The sequence below is a fragment of the Ictidomys tridecemlineatus genome, chromosome 4 (assembly GCF_052094955.1).
Source record: "Ictidomys tridecemlineatus isolate mIctTri1 chromosome 4, mIctTri1.hap1, whole genome shotgun sequence".
Classification (NCBI taxonomy): Eukaryota; Metazoa; Chordata; class Mammalia; order Rodentia; family Sciuridae; genus Ictidomys; species Ictidomys tridecemlineatus.
This window is the reverse complement of record NC_135480.1, coordinates 160,418,672-160,443,953: the sequence shown is the minus strand read 5'-3', so window position 1 is coordinate 160,443,953 and position 25,282 is coordinate 160,418,672. Positions and strand designations below refer to the sequence as shown.

Sequence of the window (25,282 nt, the reverse complement as noted above, 5' to 3'; positions counted from 1 at the left end):
GGGGTTTGGTATTATGGAAAGTACCCCATAAAACAAGAGTGATGGCCACCCCTAAATTTGCTAGCAGTGTGAACCCCAGTTTCCTCAAACCTAAAATAAGGATAATAAAGCCTAATTTTCCCTGGAGAGTTGTGAGAATTAACTTCAAGTAGATGTAAAATAATATATATATATATATTTCTTAGTAAAGTCCTGGTACATGGTGTTCAAGATATAGTACATTCTCTTTACTTCCACAAACCATCACACAGTGGTATAGAATTTATGAACTTAGCCATAATACTTTTAAGCTTGAAAAGAAAATATATAGTCAGAGTCTGTTTCTAGCTATTTTGTAGTCATCCCTCAGTACATTCAAGGAATTGGTTCCATGATCCTCCTCTGATTTGGTTCCAGTTCTCCATGAAAAATGGCATAGTATTTGCATGTAACCTATGTACATCCTTCTGCATACTTTAAATCATCTCAAGATTACAAATAATGCCTAACTTAATGTAAACGCTATGTAAATAGTTGTTATACTGTATCGTTTAGGGGGTAATGACAAGGAAAAAAAAGTCTATACATGTTTAGCTCAAAGGCAACCATGCAGACTTAACCAGATTGTACATAATGTGCCATTGCTTAAACCTACAGATGTGGACAATCTGGATATGAAGGGCTGACTGTATTTTAGTGCTTTGCTCACTTGCTCCTTGGAGTACTTAACTAAACCACAGCCCCAAGATGGACAGGGAGAAGAAAGGAAGGAAGGGCCTGGAGGATATCTGGCTGCCTGGGAGTGGCAGCCCCTTTCTCAGCAGTGAGGCAAACCTTTGTAAGTGGCCAGCCTCTCTCTTCAGGTGGTGACCATATAACTTATCACCCAAACTAGGACACTACTGAATGTTTAAAACTATCTCAAACAAGGAAGTACGTCCCTGCCACCTTTCAGGCTTACTTTTTGTGACCTTTCTTGTCACTTTAAAGCTAAGTCTGATGTCCAGATGATGAACGAGCACATTGCAAAATAAGATATGCAAGTGATCAGTTTAAAATCCTTTCGTGTTCTTCAAAGGCAAAAAAGAAGGTAATTTAACAAACTGGAGAAATATACATTGATTTTTAGATAGATGGCTACTATAATAAAATAGTTGGGTTTTTATTATTATAATGTAAAATTTTGATGCAACATCAACAGACATTTTTGTAAAGGGAGGGAGAGTAAATATTTTAGGTTTTGTGAGCCATATGATCTCTGATTCAACCACACAATATGCCCTTATAGTGCAAAAGCAGCCACAGATACTAAGTAAAAGAATGGGAGTGGCTATGTTTGAGTAAAACTTTACTTACAAAAAGGGCTGCAGGGTAGGCCTTAGCTTGTGGGCTGGAATTTGCCTATTCTTGTTTTAAAACAATGGTTCCCAGATTAATAGAATTCACAGGAACAGGAAAATGAAGATAGATATCTGAAATTGACTTTGGATTTCTAACTTACTTTGCTAGGTAATGAAGTTAAAAAAAATCATTATCTCATGGCCAAATTTCTTAGAATTTTTAAACAGCAAAAGTAGAAAGGGCCTGGATTCGGAAACAATTTAGCTTTATGAAAAACCCACCATATTATCTATATTTTAGAAATTTTCCCTTAGCTTGATTCCAACTCTGTCATGAATACACTCAGATTAACAGATGGATCATTTGAGTTGCTTTTAGAGATCAGTGGGGTGTGGTATAGTAGAAAGAACATGGTGTTCATAATTAACAGCTTTAGATTTGAATAAGGTTAAAGAAGTACTAAGAAGGAAGGGATGAGCGGCACTTGAACATTCCCTTAGTGGAACAAGAATTCTTTGCCATGAATAGCTATTGCAAACATACACTCCAATATTCAGGAACCTGAGAACTCACCGGTTGCCACTGTGCAGGGTACCATGCTGGGGGGCAATTGAAGCGGTTGCAAGCTTGCACCGTGCTGGGTTTAGGATGGCGACACAGATCATCAGCCAGGATTACCATTTCATTCAATTCTCTGGAAAGCAGGTGAGAGCAGAAGACATCTCTGGTCTGCAGGCCTACACCACAGGTGAGACTACATGGACTCCACTTGCCAATTTCCCACCTGAGAAAAAAAAATCAGAGAGGACCAAGACTGCCTTAGTTCCCATGCAGAGATCATTTCCCATGAACTCAAGGGTTATTAATTGATTAAAAATCTCCAACTGGGAATGTGGGAAGTTCTAGGCAAAGATTGGCTAGGAATTCTATCCTGTGCCTAGAACACGTCCTTCCTCTTTATACTCTAGAATTCACTTAGAGTAAAGCAAAGAGGGTGGCAAAGTAGAACATTCAATATTTACCTACAAAATCTCCATGTCTACTTTGATGGGACACACAAGCTTTGTGAAAATTAAGGTGCTATGTGACAAATAAGTTATGTACATAAAAAGTTTGGCTACCACATATTGAATGGTGGGTCTAGGAAAAGATTTTCTGCTAATTTTTCTAACCCCCATTTTCAGTGAGACTGAAAAAAAAAATTGTGCTTGTTATTCTTTGGCTTCAAAGTGAAAGGTCATTGGCTCCAACTTTCTTCAAACTTCCATCACAGTCCAGAAACATCTCTGTCTTATGTATAAATATCATCACTGCCTGGGACTGGATAATGTAACAGAAATGGAGGCTGCTAAATAGATCAGTCTTCCTGAAGGGAAGTAAGTGGAGTGAGCGGCTCATTATCTGGACATAGAAGTCAAACACACAGATGAGTTGAGTGCATGAATTGGCCAGTTCTAAATGGCTGAGTCTTGAGAAGTACATTTATAGTGAGCTAAGGGCCTATAAAAACAGCCCACTGCACCTCCCCATTGTTGCAGCCTCCAAAATGCGAATGATAAGTACAAAGCTCAGTTGCTTGGGCTCCAAGTCAGAGCGTTCTCTAATGATCAGTTTTAGAAGGTTCTGTTTACGGTAGGAGGCACAAAGATTCTACAAACGGGAGTTCGCCAAGAAAAGCATGGCAGTAGATCCCTGAGTAGCTAGTCTGCCTAGCTTTCATAGCCAGCTCAGAAAATTGGTTTAACAATCTTTGGCCTTAATGATTTTTCATCAGACTGTAAAAGTAAGTGTCTACTCTCATCTTTTCCTGCTATTCTAATAGGTACCTACTGTCCTATTCCTATGTGCACTACTCCTTTCATCTACACTGTTTATACCTGTAATGAACTACATCCATTTATGCCCCAGAGTTTTCTAGCTCCATCTTTATGTAAGCTGTATTCCTAGTTTGGAATACCTTTTGTCTTTCCCTTATCCCTCAAAATTTCTACCATTTCTACATATTCAAATTTCACTCATATTTAAAAGATGGCATTCACACTTGCTCTAGACACTGGTGATTTTCTTAGTTGCATTATAGTTGTCCTGTCTGTCCAGGGTTCTGCTACAGAACAGACCTTCTGAGGTCAGGCCTGTGTCTGAGTCAGTTTTGGAACACTCACAGTGTCCATCATGCTACCTTGTAGATGATTAATGTAGAAGGTTAATAAATTCTTGACAAATGAGCAAATAGAAGGGGTCTTCCATCCCACAGGGCATGTAAACACATTAGCTTATTCAGTTTTCTCCAGAGACATAGGATCCATTGATTTCACTCATTTTATAATTGAGGGAATCTGAGAATCCAAAATGCTGAATTCTTAAGATGCCCAAATGCCTATCATTTATAAATAGTAAAGCCAGGATTTGAACTTGGATACATCTGACTCCAAAGCCTGTGTTCTTCCTATTGTACCATGCTGTCTCCTGGAAGTACCTTAAAAATTCTCCTATAATCATTACAAAATTTTAAATGATTAGAAGAAGAAAGGCTGGGTGGAATATAGTTCTTTTTGATCCTTATGTGAATTTATATAAATTTCTCTTATTTTTAACCCCCCAGGCGAATTATTTTCAAGTTATAAATTTTGTGGTGCAAGAAGGGTTTTTAGATTTGTCCAAACATAAAAGGATGTGGGGAAAAAGAAACACTCATACATTTCTGGTGGGACTGCAAGTCAGTGCAACCACTGTGGAAAGCAGTATGGAGATACCTCAGAAAACTTGAAATGGATCCACCATTGATCCAGCCACCCCACTCCTGGGTTTATAACCAAAAGACTTAAAATCTACATATTACAGTGACACAGCCACATCAATATTTATAGAAATTCAATTAACAATAGCTAACCTATGGAACCAACCTAGATGCCCTTCAACAGATGAATGGGTAAAGAAAATGTGGCACATATACACAATGGAATATTACTCAGCCTTAAAGAAGAATGAAATTATGGCATTTGCAGGTAAATAGATGGAGCTAGAGAATATCATGCTAAGTGAAATAAACCTATCCCCCAAAACCCAAAGCCTAATGTCTTCTCTGATAAGTATATACTGATCCATAGTGGGGGGTGGGTCGGGAAGAATAAAGGAATTTGGTTTGTGTAGAGGAGAGTGAGGGGGAAAAGTGGGGTTGTCAGGATGGGAAGGTCAGTAGAATAAAACAGACATTATTACTCTGTATACATGTAGGATAGATACAGTAGTGAAATGACTCTGTACCATGTAATAACCAGAGAAGTAAAAAGTTGTGCTCCATTTGTGTGTAACATGTCAAAAGGCATTCTACTGTAAAATAAGTAAATAAATAAGATTTGTCCAAATATCATGTCCTGCTCCTTCCTTCTAAAGGTTGAGTCTTGAGCATGGGCTGGACATAGAGGCTCTCCCTTCCAATGACTCTAATGAGGCAGAAGTGATGCTCTGAGACTTCCAAGGCTAGACCATAAAGGATATAGTTCCCCATGATGCTCTCTCTAATGGCTTATTCATGGTGGGGGGAAGCTAGCCATCATGTCAGGAGGACACTGAGATGATCTTAAGGAGAGTCCACCTGTAGAAGAATGGTACCACTGTCAGCCCAACTTGCCACTCATGTGCATAAGGTACCTTAATAGCACATCCTCCATACCAGGCTAGTCTTTGGATGACTGTAGCCTCAGGAAAGGCCTTGTGCCCAAACTGTCTATGGTTCTTCCAGATACCTTACTCAATAAATTGTGGGAAAGGGTAGATGTTCATTGTTGTTATAAGCCACTAGGTTTGGAGGGAAATTTGTTATGCAGCAATAGATAATTAATACAAGTAGGCACCCCTCTCCAATGTATATATATTCATCCAAAGACATATAAGAATATTCATAGAAGCACTACTCATAACCACCCAGATGAGGAAAAACAAATGCTCATTAACCAATGAATGAATAAAAAATTATGATATGTTCATACAAAACTATATAAAACAATAAGAATAAACCATAGCAATAAGCAACACTGTGGATGAATCTTATAAACACGAAACGGAGTGAACAAAGCCACAAACACAAAAATTGATATGTTTCATTTCAATTATATAAGCTCAAAAACCAAAACCAATCCGTGGTGTTAGAAGTCAGGCTGGTGGTTACCCTTGGCAGGTAGGAGCTAGAAGAGGGGTACGGTGAGGAGGGCTTTCCCGGATGTTGTCTAGATCTGGGTACTGGTCTGGGTCCAGTTCATGAAAAACCACTAAGTCTTACGCGTAATATTTGTACATTTTTTTGTTTGCTGTGTTTCAAAAAGGGGTTTTCCCCCCAACTTTAAGTGAAATCCTAAAACATGGGAGTCAAACAGAGTCCAACAACCACCCCGATGCTGATGACTGCTCTGTGTGTGTCTCAGAGGGCAGCTGCTGCATGGTTAGTGCTGACCCCAGGTTCACCTGTGCCAGGGCACAGGTTTTTATGCTCACTCCCTGGGCCCCTGCCCCCACTTCTGTTGTAAACCCAGTTACCAGGACCTTGAAGCAGAGGCATTTTGACAGCTATTAGGCCAGTTAAACACTGCACAGAGAAACTCACAAAGCAGACCTCTCTGCCTTACCCTGATAAAAGCACATTTTACATTCCCAGGGAAGGAGGTCAGCAGAAACCATCTGCACATTAAGCACGTTTGCTGATTCTGGGTCAAAAATATTTTAATCAACTTAGGCCAAAAAAGGGGAAAGCAGGGACTTTTCCCTGCTTCTGTCCTGCATAGAAGCTGCCCTCATGGGCTGTGGATCTTGCATTTTGGACTTGATTTTGGCTTCCAGAACTGGGAGACAATAAATTTCCATCCTGTTAAGCCACTGAGCCTGTGATACTTTGTTACAGTAGCCCTAGGAAACTAAATCACTTTAACCTCAGCACTTCACACAGTGTCTGGAACACAGAAGATGTGCAGTTAGTTACTGTGTGGTCATTTAAGTGGAGTTGAATTTTCAGTGAACTGTGTGTACCTTTGGATGAGTCACTTGGCTGGTCAGCATCTCAGCAGTGTCCTTTACACAACTGCTTGCTTCCAGTTTCAAAGTCTCCAAAGCTCTGAACACCATAAATTTTTCTTCAGTGTGGTACAAACTCTTTTTTGTGACAAAACTGAGCCTAAATTGACATGCTTTGATAGGCTGCATCCCACTTTGGGTAAATATTTATACATTTTTTACTGCAGTAATTTTAGCCTGTTGGAGTATGGCATTTTCCTCCAGAAACTGCTAGGGATATTATACAATTTATGTCTTAGTCATCCAAAGTCTTTCTAAAATACAAAAAAATTGTGAATTCTGAAACACATCTGCCTCCGTGGTTTTGGCTGGAGGCCCGCCGCCACGCATGAGGAGGGTGGTGGGAGCTGATGGGTAGGGTTCTTGCCCTTCTAGGCTTTAGGTGTTTCAATCATGGTTGGGCTTTTAGCCAGAATGTTACACAAACTCTAGTTTCCCCCACATTTTTTTTCTATACTTTTTCTTTCCTCGGAGCCCTTCTTCATATTACTGTCCCCTTTGTCAAACCCTTTTTGCAGGAGAGGTTCTGAGTTGGTGCTCTGTACTGCCAGACTTGCCCACTTCCAGAACAATCGATCAACTCCTGACCCAGGGCATGCAGGAGCCGGGCGACCCTCCTCCTCAGTGATTGGAATTAGCCTTCCTACCTCTGCCCAGCCAGAGGTGTTCTTGAGTTGACCTTCACTGTAACTGGACTTGAGACATTAGACTTGGCTTCCTGATTCTCACTTTATTTCCCTGACAGCAATGGAGATCTGCCCAATGTCTAGCCAACTGGACTGGTCCTATCGTTCTATCTCCATCTGGCCAGTCACTGGTCATGGGTGGGCAGAGAACCTTTAGCCATAAGTCAGAAGCCAGAGCCATCTACCTGACCTCACACATGATCACCAACAGCAACAGTCATACTAACACTTACACAGCATTTTCCACGAACCAGATTGTACTAGCTGCTTTATGTGCATTATTTCCTTTTAATTCTCTTCCCAGCCCCATGAGATAGGTATGATTATCATCTGGATTTAACAATAAGGAGTTGAGGCCTGGAGAGGTCAAATCATGGCCCCGAAATGCTTGCTGCAGGCAGATGTCAATGTCATCTACATCATACCCAAGTCTACCCTGACTTGGGCACGGGACGCTGAAAATGGAGCTGCTCCTCATCATAGAGGCCAGCACAGTGGATGTGTAAGCTTCACTCTGCATCATCCCACCTTCTTTTGCTGAGGTTCCCATAGGACCCGGGAGTAAGGCCACCCAAGATGTGGAGAGGGGAAATACTGGGGAATGATACTGGCCAAATTATATTGTTATTTCATGTGTGTGTGAATATGTAACAACAAATTCCACCCTTGTGTACAACTTTATTGCCCCAGTTAAAAAAAAATGGGAAAAAAATAACTGATTTACAATTTGTATCAATCTTCTGAAGAAGTTTCTCAGCTTTACAGGTACACTAACAGAAGCTCTGAAGCCTTAAGTAAATTGCCCAAGCTCATGCAGAAAGTAAACAAGAGAGCCAGGATTCAAACTCAGGCAGCTTGGCTCCTGCATGCTTAACCATCACACTGTCTCTTAAGACCAGGATGACTGAGTGGTTAAGGCTGGACACCCCAGTGTGCTGAGCTTCAGAAAGTTATAAATGACAACATTGACAGATCTATTTCTTAATGACAGAAACAAAACCATGGACACTACCCAGGGTCATGCATACACTTGCAGTCATGATTTCGATGAAGCAACAATGCTCCTTGGCAGTGAAATGGGCAAAGGCAGTGTGTGGTCCTCCCAAAAGAGATGTTTGCTTTTAAAGGTGGCCATCAGAGTTAATGTGGGCAATCAAGGGCCCACTGTGGTTGGCCATTTTTAGCAGCTTGTATTAGTATTAGCTACACAAAAGGAAGGCTTTTTGCATTCTTTTGCATAGGGCTCATTATGTGAGTTGCTTGGTTTCTTTGCCTTAGCCTTTCAGAAAAGGTAATGACCTTTGCCTCCCAGCAACTGATTATAGCTGGTATAAAGGCACATAATTTCTAATGGCAGACTCTCCCCACTCCAAGCTATTATGCCCTAAAAACCTTCTCTTACCTTGGCTTTTGCAAGAAATTCCCCTCCCCCAAATTTAGTAATTTAAAGTGCACTTTTTCTTTGGAAGAGAAACACCATTGTAAACTTTAGTTTTTTGTTAGAAGTATTTCTTAAATTTGTATGTAATACTTCAATTTGACATTTCTCCATACCATTTCTATCCTGTGATTAAAAAAAAAAAGTCCCTGAAGATATTTCTTTCTTTTAGAATGCCTCTGAGGTCAGGAGGTGGAGGACAATGCAACAGAAATAAATAGGACACCACTGATATGGCCGAGTCTAGAAAGCCTAAGGTAGGGCAAAGAGACACAGCCTAGGACGCATCCCACTTTCAGTTTTTCATCTTTCTTACCAGTGTCTTCCAGTTTATCTCCACATCTCCCAATATCCAATCTATTCCTAGCTCACAGCTACAAATGTCAGTCCTAGTGCAAATATGATCATTTTACTTGCTGTGATTCAAACCTCCTTTGGCGTCAGAGCTGAGTTTCAGTAGGGAAAGGAGCCAGTATGTGCAAAATTCAGCTTTGGTCCAGCAGGAGAGGGAGCCCTATAATTCTGGAGCTGAGCTTTCAAACTGGCTTTTTTCCCTCCTTCCTCCTCCTTCCTTCTTCCCCTTTGTGGGGGATGAACTTTAGCATGCAGTTTGGTTGGGAGTGGCTAATTGGCATGTGATAGGCTTCAGCATTGGGCCAGGGTAGCTGGGAGTCAAACATTCAGGGAGAACTGAACAAATACATAGATATCTAGAAAATAATGTGAGCCAGGTTTCTTACTGTCAGTGAGGGGAATTACAAATATGAAAAGCAGGAAGACTAGAGTAACCCTGTACAATTGGATTGGTGTTGAACTCATGTTTTTAAATACATAGACAAGGTCATATCAACAGCTATAAATGATGTAAACATAATATTTCTATCTATATAGTACTTCGAAGGTCTCTCCACTGAAAGGCCTAGAAGCAATGGCATCCTAGAAGAATTAAATATATCACATGTCCAGATCCTGGAATCCATTTAGTAGAGAATTTAGTTCTCTACTCAAAGCAACCAGTTCCTATAGAAATGGCTGACACCAGGTCAGGTTCTGCGGGAAGGAAAAATGGACCTGGAACATCTTGTTAGACCAGAAAACTGGGAAGTACTCAAAGAATGATGAGTTCTATGTCAAAAGGACAGTGGGGGGCCTGGTTGAGAAGGACTCCTATTGGCTATGTCTGGAATGATTGAATAGTAATAAATTTTAACCCTTTGAGTAAAACAGAAACTCATAAATAAATAAATAAATAAATAAATAAATAAATTCAAGCAAGTGTCACTGCAATGGAAAGCCTATTAATAATCTAGAAGGAACAGAAGAATTTGGAAAGTTACCATTCGGTAGCCATCATGATAATTAACTCAGGTAAGAATAGTCGATGGGTATTAAATGTGGTAGGTGAAAAGCCAACGAGGAATAGATATTTACTTAGGATCAGATTCTTTCCTTACTGTGGTCTGCATGTGTCTCCCTGAACTGACGTGTGGGGAAACTTGATCTCCATGGCAGCAGTGTTCAGAGGTGCAGCCTTTGAGGTGCTCAGGTCATAAGAATGGACTGATGCCGTGTAAAAAGGGCTTGATGAAGGGAATCCATTCCCCTTTTGCTCTTCAGCCTGCTGTCAAGTGAGGACACAGCATTCCAAGGAGCACCCTGGAAGAAGACAGCAGCCATCCCCAGACGCCAGGGGCAGAATCTTGAACTTCTTAGCTTCCAGAAGTTTAAGAAAATATTTCCATTCTTTATAAATTACTCAAAGACTCTTATTATTCTGTAAGAGCGGCACAAATGGACTAAGATATTCTCCATAAAATACTTGTTCCTTACTATTAATAGGTGTGAGATGCTTATTAATTTTACAGTCAAGAAACCTGGCAGACATAATTTTAATCAAGCAATGGGTTAACATCACCAGTCATGGGACATAACGACCACTGTCTTTCTCCTGACATTATGCTGTTATGGTTTGGAGATGAGGTATTACCCTAGAGCTCCCATGTTTATTCAGGAATATTCAGAAGTGAAATGATTAGAGTATGAGAGCTGTAACCTGATCAGTCCAGCCTAGTTTGAGTGGACTGACTGGGAGGTAACTATAGTCAGATGGGGGATGGGTGGAGAAGGTGGATCACTGGGGGTGTCTCTTCCCTGCAGCCCCTCGCCCTCCCCTTCTCTGGTTCCTGAACCTGCCATGAGCTAAGAAGCTTTCCTTCACACGGACCCTTCAGCTGTGATGTTCTCCATCACCTCTAGCCCAAAGTGATGGAACTAGCTGAGCATGGACTGAACCTCTTCAACCGTGAGCTCCAATAAACTTTCCCTTTTCTGTTATTCTTCTCAAGTATTTTTGTCACTGCAATGAAAAGCTGACTAACTCAAATGCACGAAGAAGAAAATAGGATACGTGTGGATTACTTATGTCAAAAATTCAAAATCATGGGCTGGGATTGTGGCTCAGCGGTAGAGCGCTTGCCTCGCACATGCGAGACCCTGGGTTCGATCCTCAGCACCACAAAAATAAATAAGTGAAATAAAGGTATTGCATCCAACTACAACTAAAAAATAAATATTAAAATAAAATTCAAAATCATGAGGAAATGTCAAGCAAATCCAAATGGAGGGAGATTTTTACAAAGTAACTGGCCTGTACTCTTCAAAAATATTGGAGGATATAAAAGTTAAGAAAAAACTGAGGAACTGTCCCAGATTAGAGGAGTCCAAAAAGAAATGACAACCAATGCAACCTGTTATGATTCTATATTGAATCTTGAACCTATAAAGGACATGATGGGACAAATAGCAAAAATTTGAATGGTGTCTATGGGTTAGATAGTGATATATTGAATCAATGTCATTTCTTGACTTTGATGGTTATATTGTGGTTATGTAGGACTGTATTCTTGTATTTAGGAAAAATATGCTGAATTGTTAAGATGCAATGGAGTATCATCCAAAGTTATTCTCAAATGGTTTGAAATGATTAAAAAATAGGAAAATGAGATGCAGGGCACAGAAAACACTATATATCAGTTTTGCAACGTAAAAAAACTAATTATTTAAAAAATTATCAAGGTTATAAAAATATATCAGTTTCGCTTCTTGTCACCCATATTTCAACTCCTTGGCTGTCCTGTAAGGTGCCTCACAAACTTAAAATGTCATTCTAGTTTAGTTTCAGGTTGCTGCTCTTCTCAGCTGTGCATCCTCTTCTGCGCTCTCTCAGTAGAGTCCAGTCTTCTCTGTTGGATTCTGAACATCCCCTCCAGTCTGAATACTTCTCTGATCTCCCTTCCCACAAAGCAGACCTTTTCCTCCACAGCTCACTACCATCTGTTTCCTCTTTAAAGCGGCTACTTCTTCTGCCCTCAGGCTCATCCCCATTCTGCTGTAGGCATTTGTTTCTGGGCCTGTCTCCCTCCCTAAACTAAGCTCCACAGGGCAATAAGGACCCTTATCTATCTCAATATCTCCAGCAACTACTACTACTCATGGTATATTGCAGATGCTCAGCAGGGTATGATGGCGTAACATAGACCATGGTTCTGGGATCAGAGTGTTCATGAATGAATTGCACCCTGCCACTCTGGTTGAACAGTCTTGGGAAAGTTACTTAACAATCTACTCTGAAATAATAGCAATACCTACTTTGTAGTGTTGTTAGGAAGTTTAAGTGAGAACTTCTATGTTATGGGCTAAACAGTGCCTGGCACAGATAAAAGGCTCCATAAATATGAGCTCACATGAATTACTGTTACTGAGTGCTCAGTAAATACCTGTGCAGTGCAGGAATAATTATTGGGAGGACAGGGACTAAATGAGAGAGTGAGAAGACTTCCTGGAGTGTCAGAAGCCTGAATGTAACTTATTTAGCATTCACTGCCCAAAGTGGGAACAGTACTCACCATGGTCAAGAAGCTTTCAGCAAAGAGGGGAGAACTGACAGAAACCCAGGAGACATAGTGAAAGTGTTAGGTAATAGCAATGAGCTAATCACTGCACTATTTGGCTCAACCACAGGGAATGCAGGAGGTCAGCAGACACGCAGTGTGGTACTCATTACCACTGAATCTGTGTGACCCATCTGCTTCCCGAAGCCCCTTGGCCTAGGTTGTCTCATCTAGTCCTCCTAACTCTGAGGTAAGAAAGCTGGTGTGTCATCCCTGCTGTGTGGATAGGCAAGCTGAAGCTGTTTCCCCAAAGTAGGATGAGAACTCAGTTACTCCTTCTGTGCTCCTCAGTCACTAAGGGCCAGTGGATTGAATGATGAAGGGTTCTAGAGAGGAGACCTCAGAGAAGATGACAAGAAAAGCCACCACATAGCTAAAGCAACAGATCTGTTCCCTGGCCACTTACGACCGCTGTATTTTAGGGAACTCCAAATAAAAAATAAATAAAATTTAAAAAGATTTTAGGCAGTAGGGACTGAAAGATGTGTTTAAAGGCCCCCCCCCCAAAAAAAAAGAAAAAGAAAAAGGAAAATCAACCAAAAGCATGTATGATAAATAACACCAGGAGAAACAGGACTGCCTATATGAAACAGCAAGGAAATAGGAGATAGAGTCGTGCTTCTCTTGGAAGTGATCCTGCTTGGCATGAGGTTTTTGGCTCCACAAAAATAATTATAGCCAAGATTACCAAACACCTGAGGTGGCAAGGCACTCATTTCCACTTGTGAACAGCATGGTGCATGTGAATGTTTCACTCAGGCCAATTCACCTCACCTTCTGAATTGTTGCTAAAAATAAAATAAACCATTACCAACATCTCTTATCAAGTTTTCTTTGCTATTTTTTTAAGTTAATGATCTCTCTTAACAAAAAAGTGATACTTGTAGCAAGATACACTGTCTCTTATCATTATTAGCATGCCATTTGTCTCTAAACCTACTTTCTTCTTGGAGAATGTCAAAGGGCAGAATAGTATTGATATGGATTGGATCTAAAGATGTCTCCCACAGAGCTCATGTGTTTCAATATTCAGAGTTGAAACAATTAGATTATGAGAGATGTAACCACAGTGGTAGATTAATCCATTTGATGGACTAATAATTTGAATGGACTACTGGGTGGACAGGTGGGACATACTAGTGTCAGAGGTCACTGTATCAGTCCATGGCTCCTTTCTTTCACTCTTTTTGCTTCCTGGCTGCCATGAGCTGTTATAATTATTGGCTGTTAAATCCAGATATGAGTTTCCTGATAAACAGGTTAGTAGGGTAGATTATATAAAAATTTACTTTTATTACTTTTTATTTCCTCCATCATGCCCTTTAGCCATGAAGTTCTGTCTTACCTAGGTCCAGAGCAATGGCATCAGCCAACCATGGACCAAGATCTCTGAAACCATGAACCCAAATGAACTTTTCCTCCTCTAAGTTGTCCTTGTCAAGCATTTTGATCATAGCAATGCAATGCTGACTAACACAAACGTCAAGAAGAGTGCCAATCACACAAAGTGACTTCAGTCTTCTCCACACACTTCTGTGTCTGAAAATACCCATGTGCTTGTTCAACTACATATAGCTTCCCTCCCTCAAAGATTCAGTGAAATCTTCCGTGCTCTGGTTTCCAAGCTCTGATCACTGACTTCTAGGTGAAGGTCAATTAAAAGGAGGTAGAATTTCTTACTATTCATCCATAAAAAAAAATGAAAGACTGTCATTTGCAGTAATGTGGGTGAGTCTTGTGGACATTATGTTAAGTTAAATAAGTTGATTTTACAGAGATGAAGAGTATAAGAGTAGATTCCAGACACTGGGAAGATTGTGGGGGAAGGAGGGATGGAGAAAAGATGGTTAATGGTCACAGGGTCACAGTTGGTTAGGAGGAATAACTTTAAAGGTTCTATAGCACAATAGGATAACTATGATTTATAACAATCAAATGCATATTTCAAAATAGCAAGTTAGGATTTTGGATGTTCTCAATACAAAGAAATGATAAATGTTTGAGGTGATAGAAATGCCAACTATCTTTGTCTAATCATTGCACACTGCACACATGTATTGAAATATGCTAAATCCCACAAATGTGTACAAGTATTATGTGCCAATTAAAAATTTAAAAATAATAATTCCTATTAGCTGTTATAATTCAGATGAGTTTCCTGATAAACAGGTTAGTAGGGTAGATTATTTAAAAATTTACTTTTATTACTTTTATTCTTAGGAGTTTAACATTTCAGCTGGCTTGCCTAGAATTCTAGAAATTTCTTATTAAAACTAGTACTTGGGTTATAGTCAAAAATCACAGAACAAGTTTTTTGAATCATAAACATAGTGTCATCTGTTGTTTTTTTCTTCTCAAACAACATTTTTTATTCCATTTTTATTTCAGTTTTTCTCATTTTATCTTAATTGATCAATATCTTCACATTGAAGGTCTTCTGTTAATTGAGCCCCCCCTTCCTTTTCCAGAATTACCTCCCTCAAATAGAGAGAGCTTCTGCTGGGCTCAATGGCTTCTTGGCTTCCTAATACATCATTTTCTTTTCACATCTGTGAATTTTCTTCCAACATTTTTTGCATAAATGTTCTCCCTGCTCCTACTGGAACATCTGATTCAAGCCATTCCTATTCAGGAAGTTTCCCTCACTGTCCAGCTCACATCAATTGCACCCTCTCTGCAGTCCTGTTGGATTTGCTGTTCTTGTGCTCTTGTTTATATTCTATAACACTTACAACATAGCAGTTCTGAGTCAAGTGCTAGAGCTTCTTATCTACAATTCTGTTTGCTTAAATATTTTTCTCTAGTTATCCCATGGAGACTATATGGATTTTCAGATTTGAGATCAAGTATTTTAGGGTTAAGGAAATCCATTGATATTCATCAACTCAGGACATCAACACTCTATCTAGATATTGATTAATAGTTGGCATTGTTTACTAAAACCCTGCAAGCCTAAATATTTCCTCCTGTGAAGGGTTGAATTTTGTAATCTCCCCTCCCGCAACACACACACACACACACAAAAAAAAAAAAAAAAAAAAAAAAAAAAACCAACAAGCTGAAGTCCTAATTCCAGAACATTAGAATGTGATCTTAGTTAGAAATAAGGCCTTTACAACAATTATTTAAAATGAAGCTGGCACGGTGGAAAACAACTATAAAGTGGCTTGGGAGGCTGAGGCAGGAGAATCATAGGTTCAAAGCCAGCCTCACCAACTTTGCTAGGCTGTAAGCAACCTAGTGATATCCTGTTTCTAAATAAGAAATAAAAAGGACTGGGGATATGGCTCAGTGGTTAAGTGCCCTTGGATTCAACCCCCAGTACCCCCCCCCAAAATAAATAAATAAATAAATAAAATGAGGTTATTAATGGATCCTAATCTAATATGAATGAGGTCCTTAGGAAAAGAGTAAATTCCGACCATGATACAGAGATGCACAGAGGGAAGAAGGCCATGCAAAGGAAAATTAGAGGGATGCAAGTCAACAAATACCAAAGTCTGCTGGCACCATCAGAATTGAGAAAGAGGCAAGGAAATACCCTCCCCTGTAGGGCTCAGGCGCAGCACAGCCTTTTCCCATACCTTGATTTCAAACTTATAGACCTGGAATAATATTTTTCTTTATTTTTTAAATTGTAAATCACACAGTTGCTGATACTTTGCTAATAACCCTGGCAAACGAATATTCCCTTGAGTCAGTTCTCATGAGCAGTTTTTAACCTCTCCATTTACCCTGTAAACAGAAACCTTTCTGGAAATTTGTGAGTTTTTTCTACAAGTGGATTGTGTGGTAAGTTCAGTCCTTTATGTTAGGAGCCACAGATTTTATTCTATAATCTTCTACAAGATTTACCTCCTCTTTCTTTTCATCATAGGTGTTTTGCAGTCATGCAGGACCTTACCTTTTCTTGCCCACATCTATTTGGCCATTCACATACATATGTGTGCTTGTATCTATTGGTTCATTTGTTGAAAATCTAGTAGTATGTGTGCTAAATATAATGAGGACTTGGGCACAGGCTCTAAAAAATATTCTTGAGTCTTATGGGTTTTCAGAGATAATAAAACACAGCAATGAGTGCTTTCCATTTACTTATGCATTTAACTAGCATTTGGTGAGCCAATATTGAGTGAGAGGACAGAGTAGTAAATGAAACAGGCATATACCTATATCCTGGGGACTCACAGTCTATAAGTCAAATAAGTACAAGATATTAGAGAAGCACAAAAAGTACAGATTGGGAGTCCATAGGGAAGAAGGGAAAGGTAGAGTCACTAAAGGCTTCCTGAGGTCTGTGATATCTGGAGTGAGTCTTGAAGGGTGAAGAAGAGGTAGTGAGGCCCAGGTAGAAGCAGAGTGCTCCAGGCAGAATGAGGTGTGCGGAAGCACCAGGCATTTTTGGACTGACTTTTTTATTTTTTATTTTCATGCTCAGTGCTGGAAAGAATATTAAGTAGAAAACATAGCAGATCTTGGAAAATTCCAATTCTCACTCAACTGTTTGCCTTGATGTAATTATGTGGGTATGTAAGGGAGACTGGAAGCAGAGGCACTTTGGGCAGACAAACCCCTAATGACAAAGGTGGCTTAAAGTTTGCACTTCAAACCCCTGAATGGAATATGCTCAAGTAGCCAAAGACAAAGATGGCCAACACGCTACTTTCCTGTCTGTCCTGAGTTGTCAGCTTAGTGAGAATGCCAACGGGACCATGGCACAGGGTGACATGACGCTTCAACGAGGCCCTTCAACCTGTTTGATCAGAACATAAATCCAATTCCTTATAGAGGAAAAGCAAAAGATCAATTTTCCCTGGAGAGATCTCCCTGCCTCTGTTCTAAGAGTTTGATATGTGAGGAGATAGAACAGAAAGCAGCTCGCTATTGATGCAGAGTAATTAATTCCATCAGTGCTGGGACACACACACACACACACACACACACACACACACACGGATGTTGGACTTGATCACATATATAGAGAAGTATATGTACACACACAGACATACACATATACAGAAACACAGATGTTAGACACATACAAATACAGACGTTGACATAGCTACACAGAGATTTAGGGAAACAGACACACACTGATTGAGACATGCACACACACTGATGTTAGACACTGACACACATGTACTTAGAGACATAGACACAGACACACACAAATCTCTACAGATCATGATGCCTCTGTTCCCACAGGTGTTCTGCTTACATGTGTGGGAACAGCAGCCCATGCTCTTTCTAGCCTGGAAGGATGTTTATGTGGGAGTTGAGAGAGAGAGGACTTTCTCAAATGCTTTTTTACCTGACCATGCAAATATGACCTAAGATTATTTTTCAAGTTAGGTACAAAGACCTCTAAGTAGAATGTGCTTTACTCTTTGATATTTTGTTATTTTAGGACAAGTTAAAGGATTATTATTAGGCTAATGTCTGAATAAGTTGAAAACTTCATGTCAGGATTTATATTAGCTTATTCAATCTCTCATTTGTTTTTGATTTTCCTTGATGCTCATTTATTGCTAGGATTTCTATCCATGGAATACTATTTTTAAACATACTTGGATTTGATAGATCCCTAATCCCTAAGTCATGTTAACTAAACATGGGGCATAAGAGCATAATGTCAAAGACCCAAACTGGCCCCAAACTTTGGATTACAACATTCTATGCTTAGAATCAGCTTCCATTTGTGTTTTATAATCCTGCTCAAGTTACCCTCTCCAAATGTCAACTTGCTTATTAAATGGGAGCAGTAACAACAGTAACAACAATGGCTTCCAGTATTACTGGGTGCTTGCTATTTGTAGATACTGCTGTAAGAACCTCACATGTACTAATTCACTTAGTCTTCATGGCAACCATAAGATACAGGTACTATTATTGTCTCATTTTACCTATGGAGCAATTGAAGTAACTTGACCAAGGCCTCACAGTGAGTCAGTGAGGGGTCCAGAAGCTGAGCTAAGTGGTCTGCCTCTTCAGTTCTGACCTGTGTCCTCTGCTGCTAGTCTCCACCTTGTGCAGGGGTGGGAGCAAAGCACCTTGTGGTAGCCACCAGCAGCATTATTGCTGTTATAATATTATTCTTAGGCATAAGAGAACAATAGAAAAATGAGTCTTTGGGATTTCTTTTTTGTTTGTTTTTAGAATCAGTGCTATCACTATACCCAGGTTAATGTAACCACCTTCCTGTTTGATTTTGCTTGCTTTCTGCACTTAAAAATTGAACAGTTGACAGTATTCAGCCCAACATTCCTCAGGCTAGAGAGTTTTCTATCTGCCCTTTGATCCTTAGAGCATATTATCCACTTTTCCAGTTAGGAATCCAACAACTGAATTCTGAATAAGAACATATGGCTTATGGAAAACATTGGAGAGTGTTTTTACCCCATGTTATGTGGAGGACAACTGAATTCTTAATTCTTGATGCTTATTCATTTATATTAAATGACTAGAAAAATCTCCAAACTCTATGAATACAATTATTTTCTTTCTTTTTCTCTTTTATTTTCCATTTGATGTCTTACCTTCTACTTTTCCTTTTCACATAGTAAGGATTTGTCCATGTTGATGCATATGCACATCTTTGGAAATCATGAATGATTTGTACCTGAGGTAACTGGTATCATCTTACAGTGATAATATGCAATACCAAATTCACTTCCATGGTGTTAAAAAATAATATGGAAAGAGAAAGAATAAAAATTTCTTGCAGAAGTCTAGTAAGAAATTCCTTTCCTTTCCTAGTGAAAAACCCTTGTGTCTACCTGTGACTATCTGGGTCCCCTATTCTGTCCCCTGAGTCTGACTCTTGGTGCATTTTTGGCAACTGGAGCAGGCTTACATAGAGCCTATTCTTATATAATCAGGCACTCATGTAATAAGTGCTTTCCATGTACTCATTAACCTGTATGGAACCCTTAGGAGACAGGTACCATTACATCCTCTGTTGAGAGCCACAGCTAAAGGGGCCCCAGCAAACTTTCAGACTGCCAGCTGACGATTGGCTCACAGTGGCCCCAGCAACATCTAGCTGATTGGCTCCTCTGCAGTGATGCTCATTGGGCTGTTTCCCTGCCCTTTCAGACCACGGAGCTGCTCATTGGGGGACTTTTTTGGCTCCGCCCACACGACCCAGCCAATCGGCCTCAAGAGCAGGAGGATTGTGGGAGGTAGAGAGGCTTGTGGTGGTGAGAGAGGCTTGTGGTGGTGAGAGAGGCTTGTGGGAAGCAGGTGGTGGCAGTTGGGCTCTGAGGGTTTTTCCTGAGGAGCTGTTTTGTTTGGTGTGTGTGGTTCTAAAAATAAAGTTAGTTTCTTTTGACAAGTGGCTCCTGATTGTGCCCAGCTAGACTGCGGCAATCCTCATCTTGCTGATAAGGAAATGAGGACAGAGTGGGGTTTAAGGACTTGCTCAAGAACACAGTCTGTAAGTGGATGAGCCAGGATTTGAACTCAAAAAGTCTTGGGACTACCTTTTGATTTATATTATTTTTTGGACTTTCTGTCTATGATAAAAACAGAGCTCACAGTTAGGAAACATTGTCCTTCAGGCTTTTAGTTTGAACCCTGCTAGCGTGTGACTTCTAGGGCAAGTCACTTAATACCTTTGGCCTCTTTCCTCACAGATAAAAAAAAATGAGAATATTAGACCAAACTATGATCTGTGATTCTATAAATTCAGTCACCAAAGGAGACTTGTTTGTCAAATTTTTAGATTCTAAATAAATTTATCAGCCAAAACCCGCCACTCTCTGGCTCCTTAGAAAATAAAAAATAAAGCCTGGGGCTGGGGTTGTGGCTCAGTGGTAGAACACGCACCTTGCGCGTGTGGGGCACTGGGTTCAATCCTCAGCACCACATAAAAATAAAAAAAAGGTTTTGTGTCCATCTACAACTAAAAAATATTTAAAAAAATAAAGCCTTATGCCTTTTAGTATTGACAGTATTAACAGTGCTGCTGCAGTCTACTGGAAAGGGAGGTAAATTTTATGTTTACTGAGTCAATCTCTCAGTCACCAGAAATCAATGCATCCAGTTTATAGTAATTACTGGAACCAAGGCTGGGTTTCCAATGTTGCTTGAGGATTGTGGACTCACTGGTAATGTGACTTGATCCATCAATATGATCTGGTATGGGCTTTGGAGCAAAAAAACAGCTTTATATTGGCTTTTCACTGAGAAAGTACTTTCTAAATAAATGAGCACATTCTGTATTCATAATATTCATCCATTATAGACACTAGTCTCTTCACAAAGGAAGGTTTGGGGGCTCCTCAAATGGGTTAGGGGGTGGCAAACAAGCAATTATGGATCTGCCCCATAAATGTTGGGGTAGGCTTCATCTAGAGTTTACCTATCACAGAGGCATAATGGAAAGGGAATTTTACACATTTGAGGAAGAAAAAAAAGGGCCAAGATATTATCACCAAGAATATCAGACTTCAACATACTATTTTTCTTTATGTCAAGAGATAGGAATACAATCCAGCCAACACTTTCTCTGTCTGCCTAACATACAGCTGCAGCGAAGCCACGTGTGGTTAAAAGCAGGCCACATTTTCACCAGCCTTGCTCTGCAGAACTACCTTCCTGGAGGAGTTAAGTTACACAAGGGTGAGCTGGAAAGCAGCACTTACTCTTTCCTAGATCAAGGGAGGGTCAACCCAGCCCACATGTGGTTTCAGTCACTTTGCCATGGGTCAGTTCTATCTTCAACCTCCATTAAATTAAAGATAAAGTGCATGACAGTGCCCATTTTCACATGAAGTGTTTCTAGGTGTGCTTGAGATGTGACTTCAGACCTGTGGAAGTGCCTTAGCAGGTGACAAAGGAAGAAAGAAGGGACAAATGAAGGCTTTCCTGGCCCCCAAACCATCCCCCCAATTGCAAACAAATAACTGGCCTATCCCCATAAAAACCTGCAAAGTTGAACTTGACAGTGGGGCCCAGCTTGTGAAGATCTGGCTGTGTATCAGCCTCTCCCCCATATTAGAATTCTGGCATAGTTTTTCTCCCCAAAAGAGCATTGATAAACGGTATCTGTCTAGTTGCCGTGAATTTTACATCCATAAACACAGTGTTCATAACGGTTTCCTTCTGTGATTTTCCATAGCTTGATGAAGCTTAAATTGTGTAAGCTTTGGGCTTTGCTTTCTTCAATTTTGCTGGCTTGCTCACTCAAAGAAGGAGTTGAGGCAGGAAAAGTGTGATAGATGGCCATGAATGCATGTGTGCACAGGAGGGGGGATGTGGTATATATTGCCCACGGAGATGACTTTTTAAATTCCAGAAAATTTCTCTTGTAAGTACATCTATTACACAAGCTTCATTTGCTATCATTAAGAACTTTCATGTAATTTCTCGAAGACTATTTTGGGCATATTCAGGAATGATCTACAGAATCCTCCCACATACACTTAAGACACTAATAAAGGAGCACAATCCATGTAAGCTTTTTACTAAGGCCAGGGCATAAATTTCCTGGCACTTTTTTTCCCCTTAAACTTCAAAACAATTTGAATGTCAGTTCCTGAACTGAGATTTCTCTGCAACATTGCTGTCTCTCTGTTAAGCGAATCTTTCAATGACATCTGCAGAATAAGCAAGCATTAGGAAGACTGATCAGAGATAGCAGGGTCCTAAAAACCAACCCTCTAAATATCTTATGTGGCAAGGGATAAAGGGATCATATCATAGAAGAAATAAGGAGAGAGTAATAATTCAGTATCTTGTATTTACATAACATTGAATTTCACAGAACTTGGAGAACTTTGCCAAAGTCTTCAATCTTAAGAGTTCACAGCAGAGGAAGATGGCAAAGTACTGGGCTTGCACCAGCCAAGTGGCCTTTTGTCTTCCATGGTTTTCCATCATTGCTCAAAGATGCAACACAAACATGATGCTTTATCTTCTAGGTCTCCCTTATATCTCTCAAACCATCAGAGCCAAGGCAACAAAATATCTTGGAGGGTACATTGAGGTTACAGAGAAATGATCAGTGTTGTTCAGAGGGACAAATATCCAGTGAAAATTCTAATAAGTTAATTTGATCTATTTTTACCTGCTGGAATAATTGTTACTGTGTTATATGGTTATAGACAAAAATATATGTACTCCCTGGTCAATGAGAGTAACTTGAGGACTTACACAGAGGAATCAAGCATTTTTAGGTTCACCTGGGAGACTGAAAAGGGATAACTTCTTATAGTGTTGTCATTCATATCGCTATTATGGCTGTTATGACTTGTACTTTAATGATCTATTGGTATATGGACCTCCAAATAAGCTATTAGGGCCGATCCATTGTTTTTTCAGAGCCTACAACATTGCAAGAACGTTTTTTGAACTAAGTTGGATTTTCCATTAACCAGCTGAAGATGCACACTCTTCCAAAGACTAGAGCTAAAAGAAGGAGACAATCAGAGACCAGACATTCTTAGTTTAATCTGGGCACCCCCTTTGCTCTGTAACAGAGACTGTCCATCTTTCCTCAAGAAAAGTGACAGGAACCACAATTTTCTAAAGTGCACAAAAATTACCCACATTCTCCAACCAGGAGTAACTTCTTACAGAGGTATATAAGAGATCCTACCAACCCTGAAACTAATACTTATTAGTATTTACCTAGTATGTGCTAGGTACTGAGCTAAGCTTACACATCCTCACAACAAATTAAAGCATTAAAGAGAAAAAAAATCAAGCTCTGAAATTTTAAACAACCTGCCCCAGCCAAAGAGCTAATAAATTATACAAACTGTATTTTAACCCTGATTTGTGTGAGTCCCAAGTCCGTGCTATTATGATTAGAATGAAAGGCTGGGGACCTGATACACCTTTTTGTGAATTCGCTCAGATAGTTTTGTCTTCCTAATTCTTAGTTGAACTGAGCTAAATGAACGTGGAACAGGAAGGGGAATAAGGGTTGAAAGAAACAGGAAGATAGTACAAGACAGAGAAGGGACAGCTAGGAATTTGGGTAGTAAGAAGGCAGGGTGGTTGAGAATAAGCCTTGGGGACACAGGGAGGTAACAGGAAAGTCAGAAAAGAGAAGGGCACAGAAGAGGAGGCAGGGGCCAGTTTGCATTGCAGGGCAGGGTCAGGGTGGGGAAGAGTGTTGGTCATTTATAACTTAAACAGATGAGCATAAACCAGGCCAGTAGTTTTTGGTAGAGGCAGAGAAAAGATCCAAAGCCCTAATACAGCCTCCAGTGTCGTCCAGATCCATAAGCCCAGACTCCATCTTTCTGGATGATTTAATATTTCTTTATAAGAAATGTGGGGTTTTTTTGGAAGTGAATTCTTCATCTAATGACTCAGTGTTGGGATTTAAGGTATCCATTTAGGTTTACTCAGTCCCTCTTTTAGCATGCTTCATTTCCCAGCCCTGAGAAGTATGTACTCTAATGAATTTTTCACTCTGTCCTTTAAGTGTTAGTTTTCACCAAAAGTCATGTTCTACTCTTGGTAACAGAGTATGAGAAAAAGATTCTTTGCTGGAGATGAAGAAAGAAGACCTTGCTAACTTGTTTGTGATCTTTACGAGGCTATAAGCTAGGAGGGGACTAGGATTGGTTCTTTGCACTATGTTAATTCCTGTGCCCAGAGCAAAGTGCCAAGAAAATGGGAGGTGAGAGATGGAGTGATGGATAGATCTATAAACATCATTGATAAAGGGAGGAACGGAACCCCAAGCTCTTAATAACTGCTTTGGAATTAAGCATACTTTGTGTAAATTTGGACCCACCACCAGCGATCTCTCTAAAGATTTAACTTGCTTAGCTGTAAAGTTAGGATAGGAATAGTATCATCTTTATAAAACCATAGGGAAGAATGCCTGGCATATTGTAATCTCCAAATAAATGCCGGTATTATGGAAACCATATTTTGCTCAAAGGTTTTCAGGGACATGGAGGCAAGATGCTCCATCTTTTTTTTTTTTTTTTTAAACTTCCTCCCTTTCCTCTTCTTTCTCATAAGTATTTGGAGAGAAAACTGGCAAGGGATAACAGACTTTATATACATTTTCTGATTTCTTTTGATTTATTACAGGCTTTTCTAACCACCTGAACAAGTTACTCAATTTTAGATACATACCTCACTTGCCCAAGGATCTTTCTTCCTTCAGTCAGGTCACACAGGGTATTAACGTTTTAAGGAATATTTGGGTATTCGCTCCTTTGCCCTCATTTAATCATCTCATTATAGTACATAAAAATATATATATATATTTTTGGGTCAGGTGTCAAAGTCCAGTGGAATGTCCTCCAAAGCCCTGTCCTCCATGAGGACCAGCTGACTGTTTCCTGTTCTAACACTGCCTAAGACATCTGGCCGAAAGCTGGCTTGTAGCTAGGTTCTATCCTTAGCTTCCCTTCACTGTGTTCTCACATGAGCTGGTTAAGACAGTTAGGAACAAACTGCAATGCATATAAAATAAACATCAGGGTCTTATATGGCTTCCTGAATAGGAATCTAAGAGAGCTGGCAGATCCCCATTTCTTTAAGCATTTACCATATGAGGTAGGGACCAGATGAGTGCTTTACAAATGTGATCATCCTTACAAAACACCCTCTGTGGATGGGATAATCATCTTTATTTTACAGATAAGTATAACAGAGTCTTAAAGAGGTGTAAGTAGCCAGTCCAAGGACACAAAGGAAATAAGAATCCCTACATCTGTCTGACCTCCAAACCCCATGACTTTCTCCTTATTTCAAGCAGCCTCCCTCTTCCTGATGGGGAATAGAGAGCTTTGATATTGCTCTGTCTCTTGGTTCTGGTTCTCTTGAAGTTTCCCCATTCTCAAGGGTTGCCA

The 25,282-nt window shown here is 39.9% G+C and overlaps 1 protein-coding gene across 4 annotated transcripts in view; it reads right to left on the bottom strand.

Moving 5' to 3' along the window:
* Positions 1 to 25,282, bottom strand: part of Adamtsl1 (ADAMTS like 1) — an 876,927-nt gene that overhangs the window by 112,789 nt on the left and 738,856 nt on the right. For all 4 annotated transcript variants that reach the window (XM_078047684.1, XM_078047686.1, XM_078047685.1 and 1 more), the window contains one exon: positions 1,894 to 2,104. In XM_078047684.1, the coding sequence (XP_077903810.1) occupies positions 1,894 to 2,104 (211 nt within the window). The remainder of the gene's footprint in view (positions 1 to 1,893; positions 2,105 to 25,282) is intronic.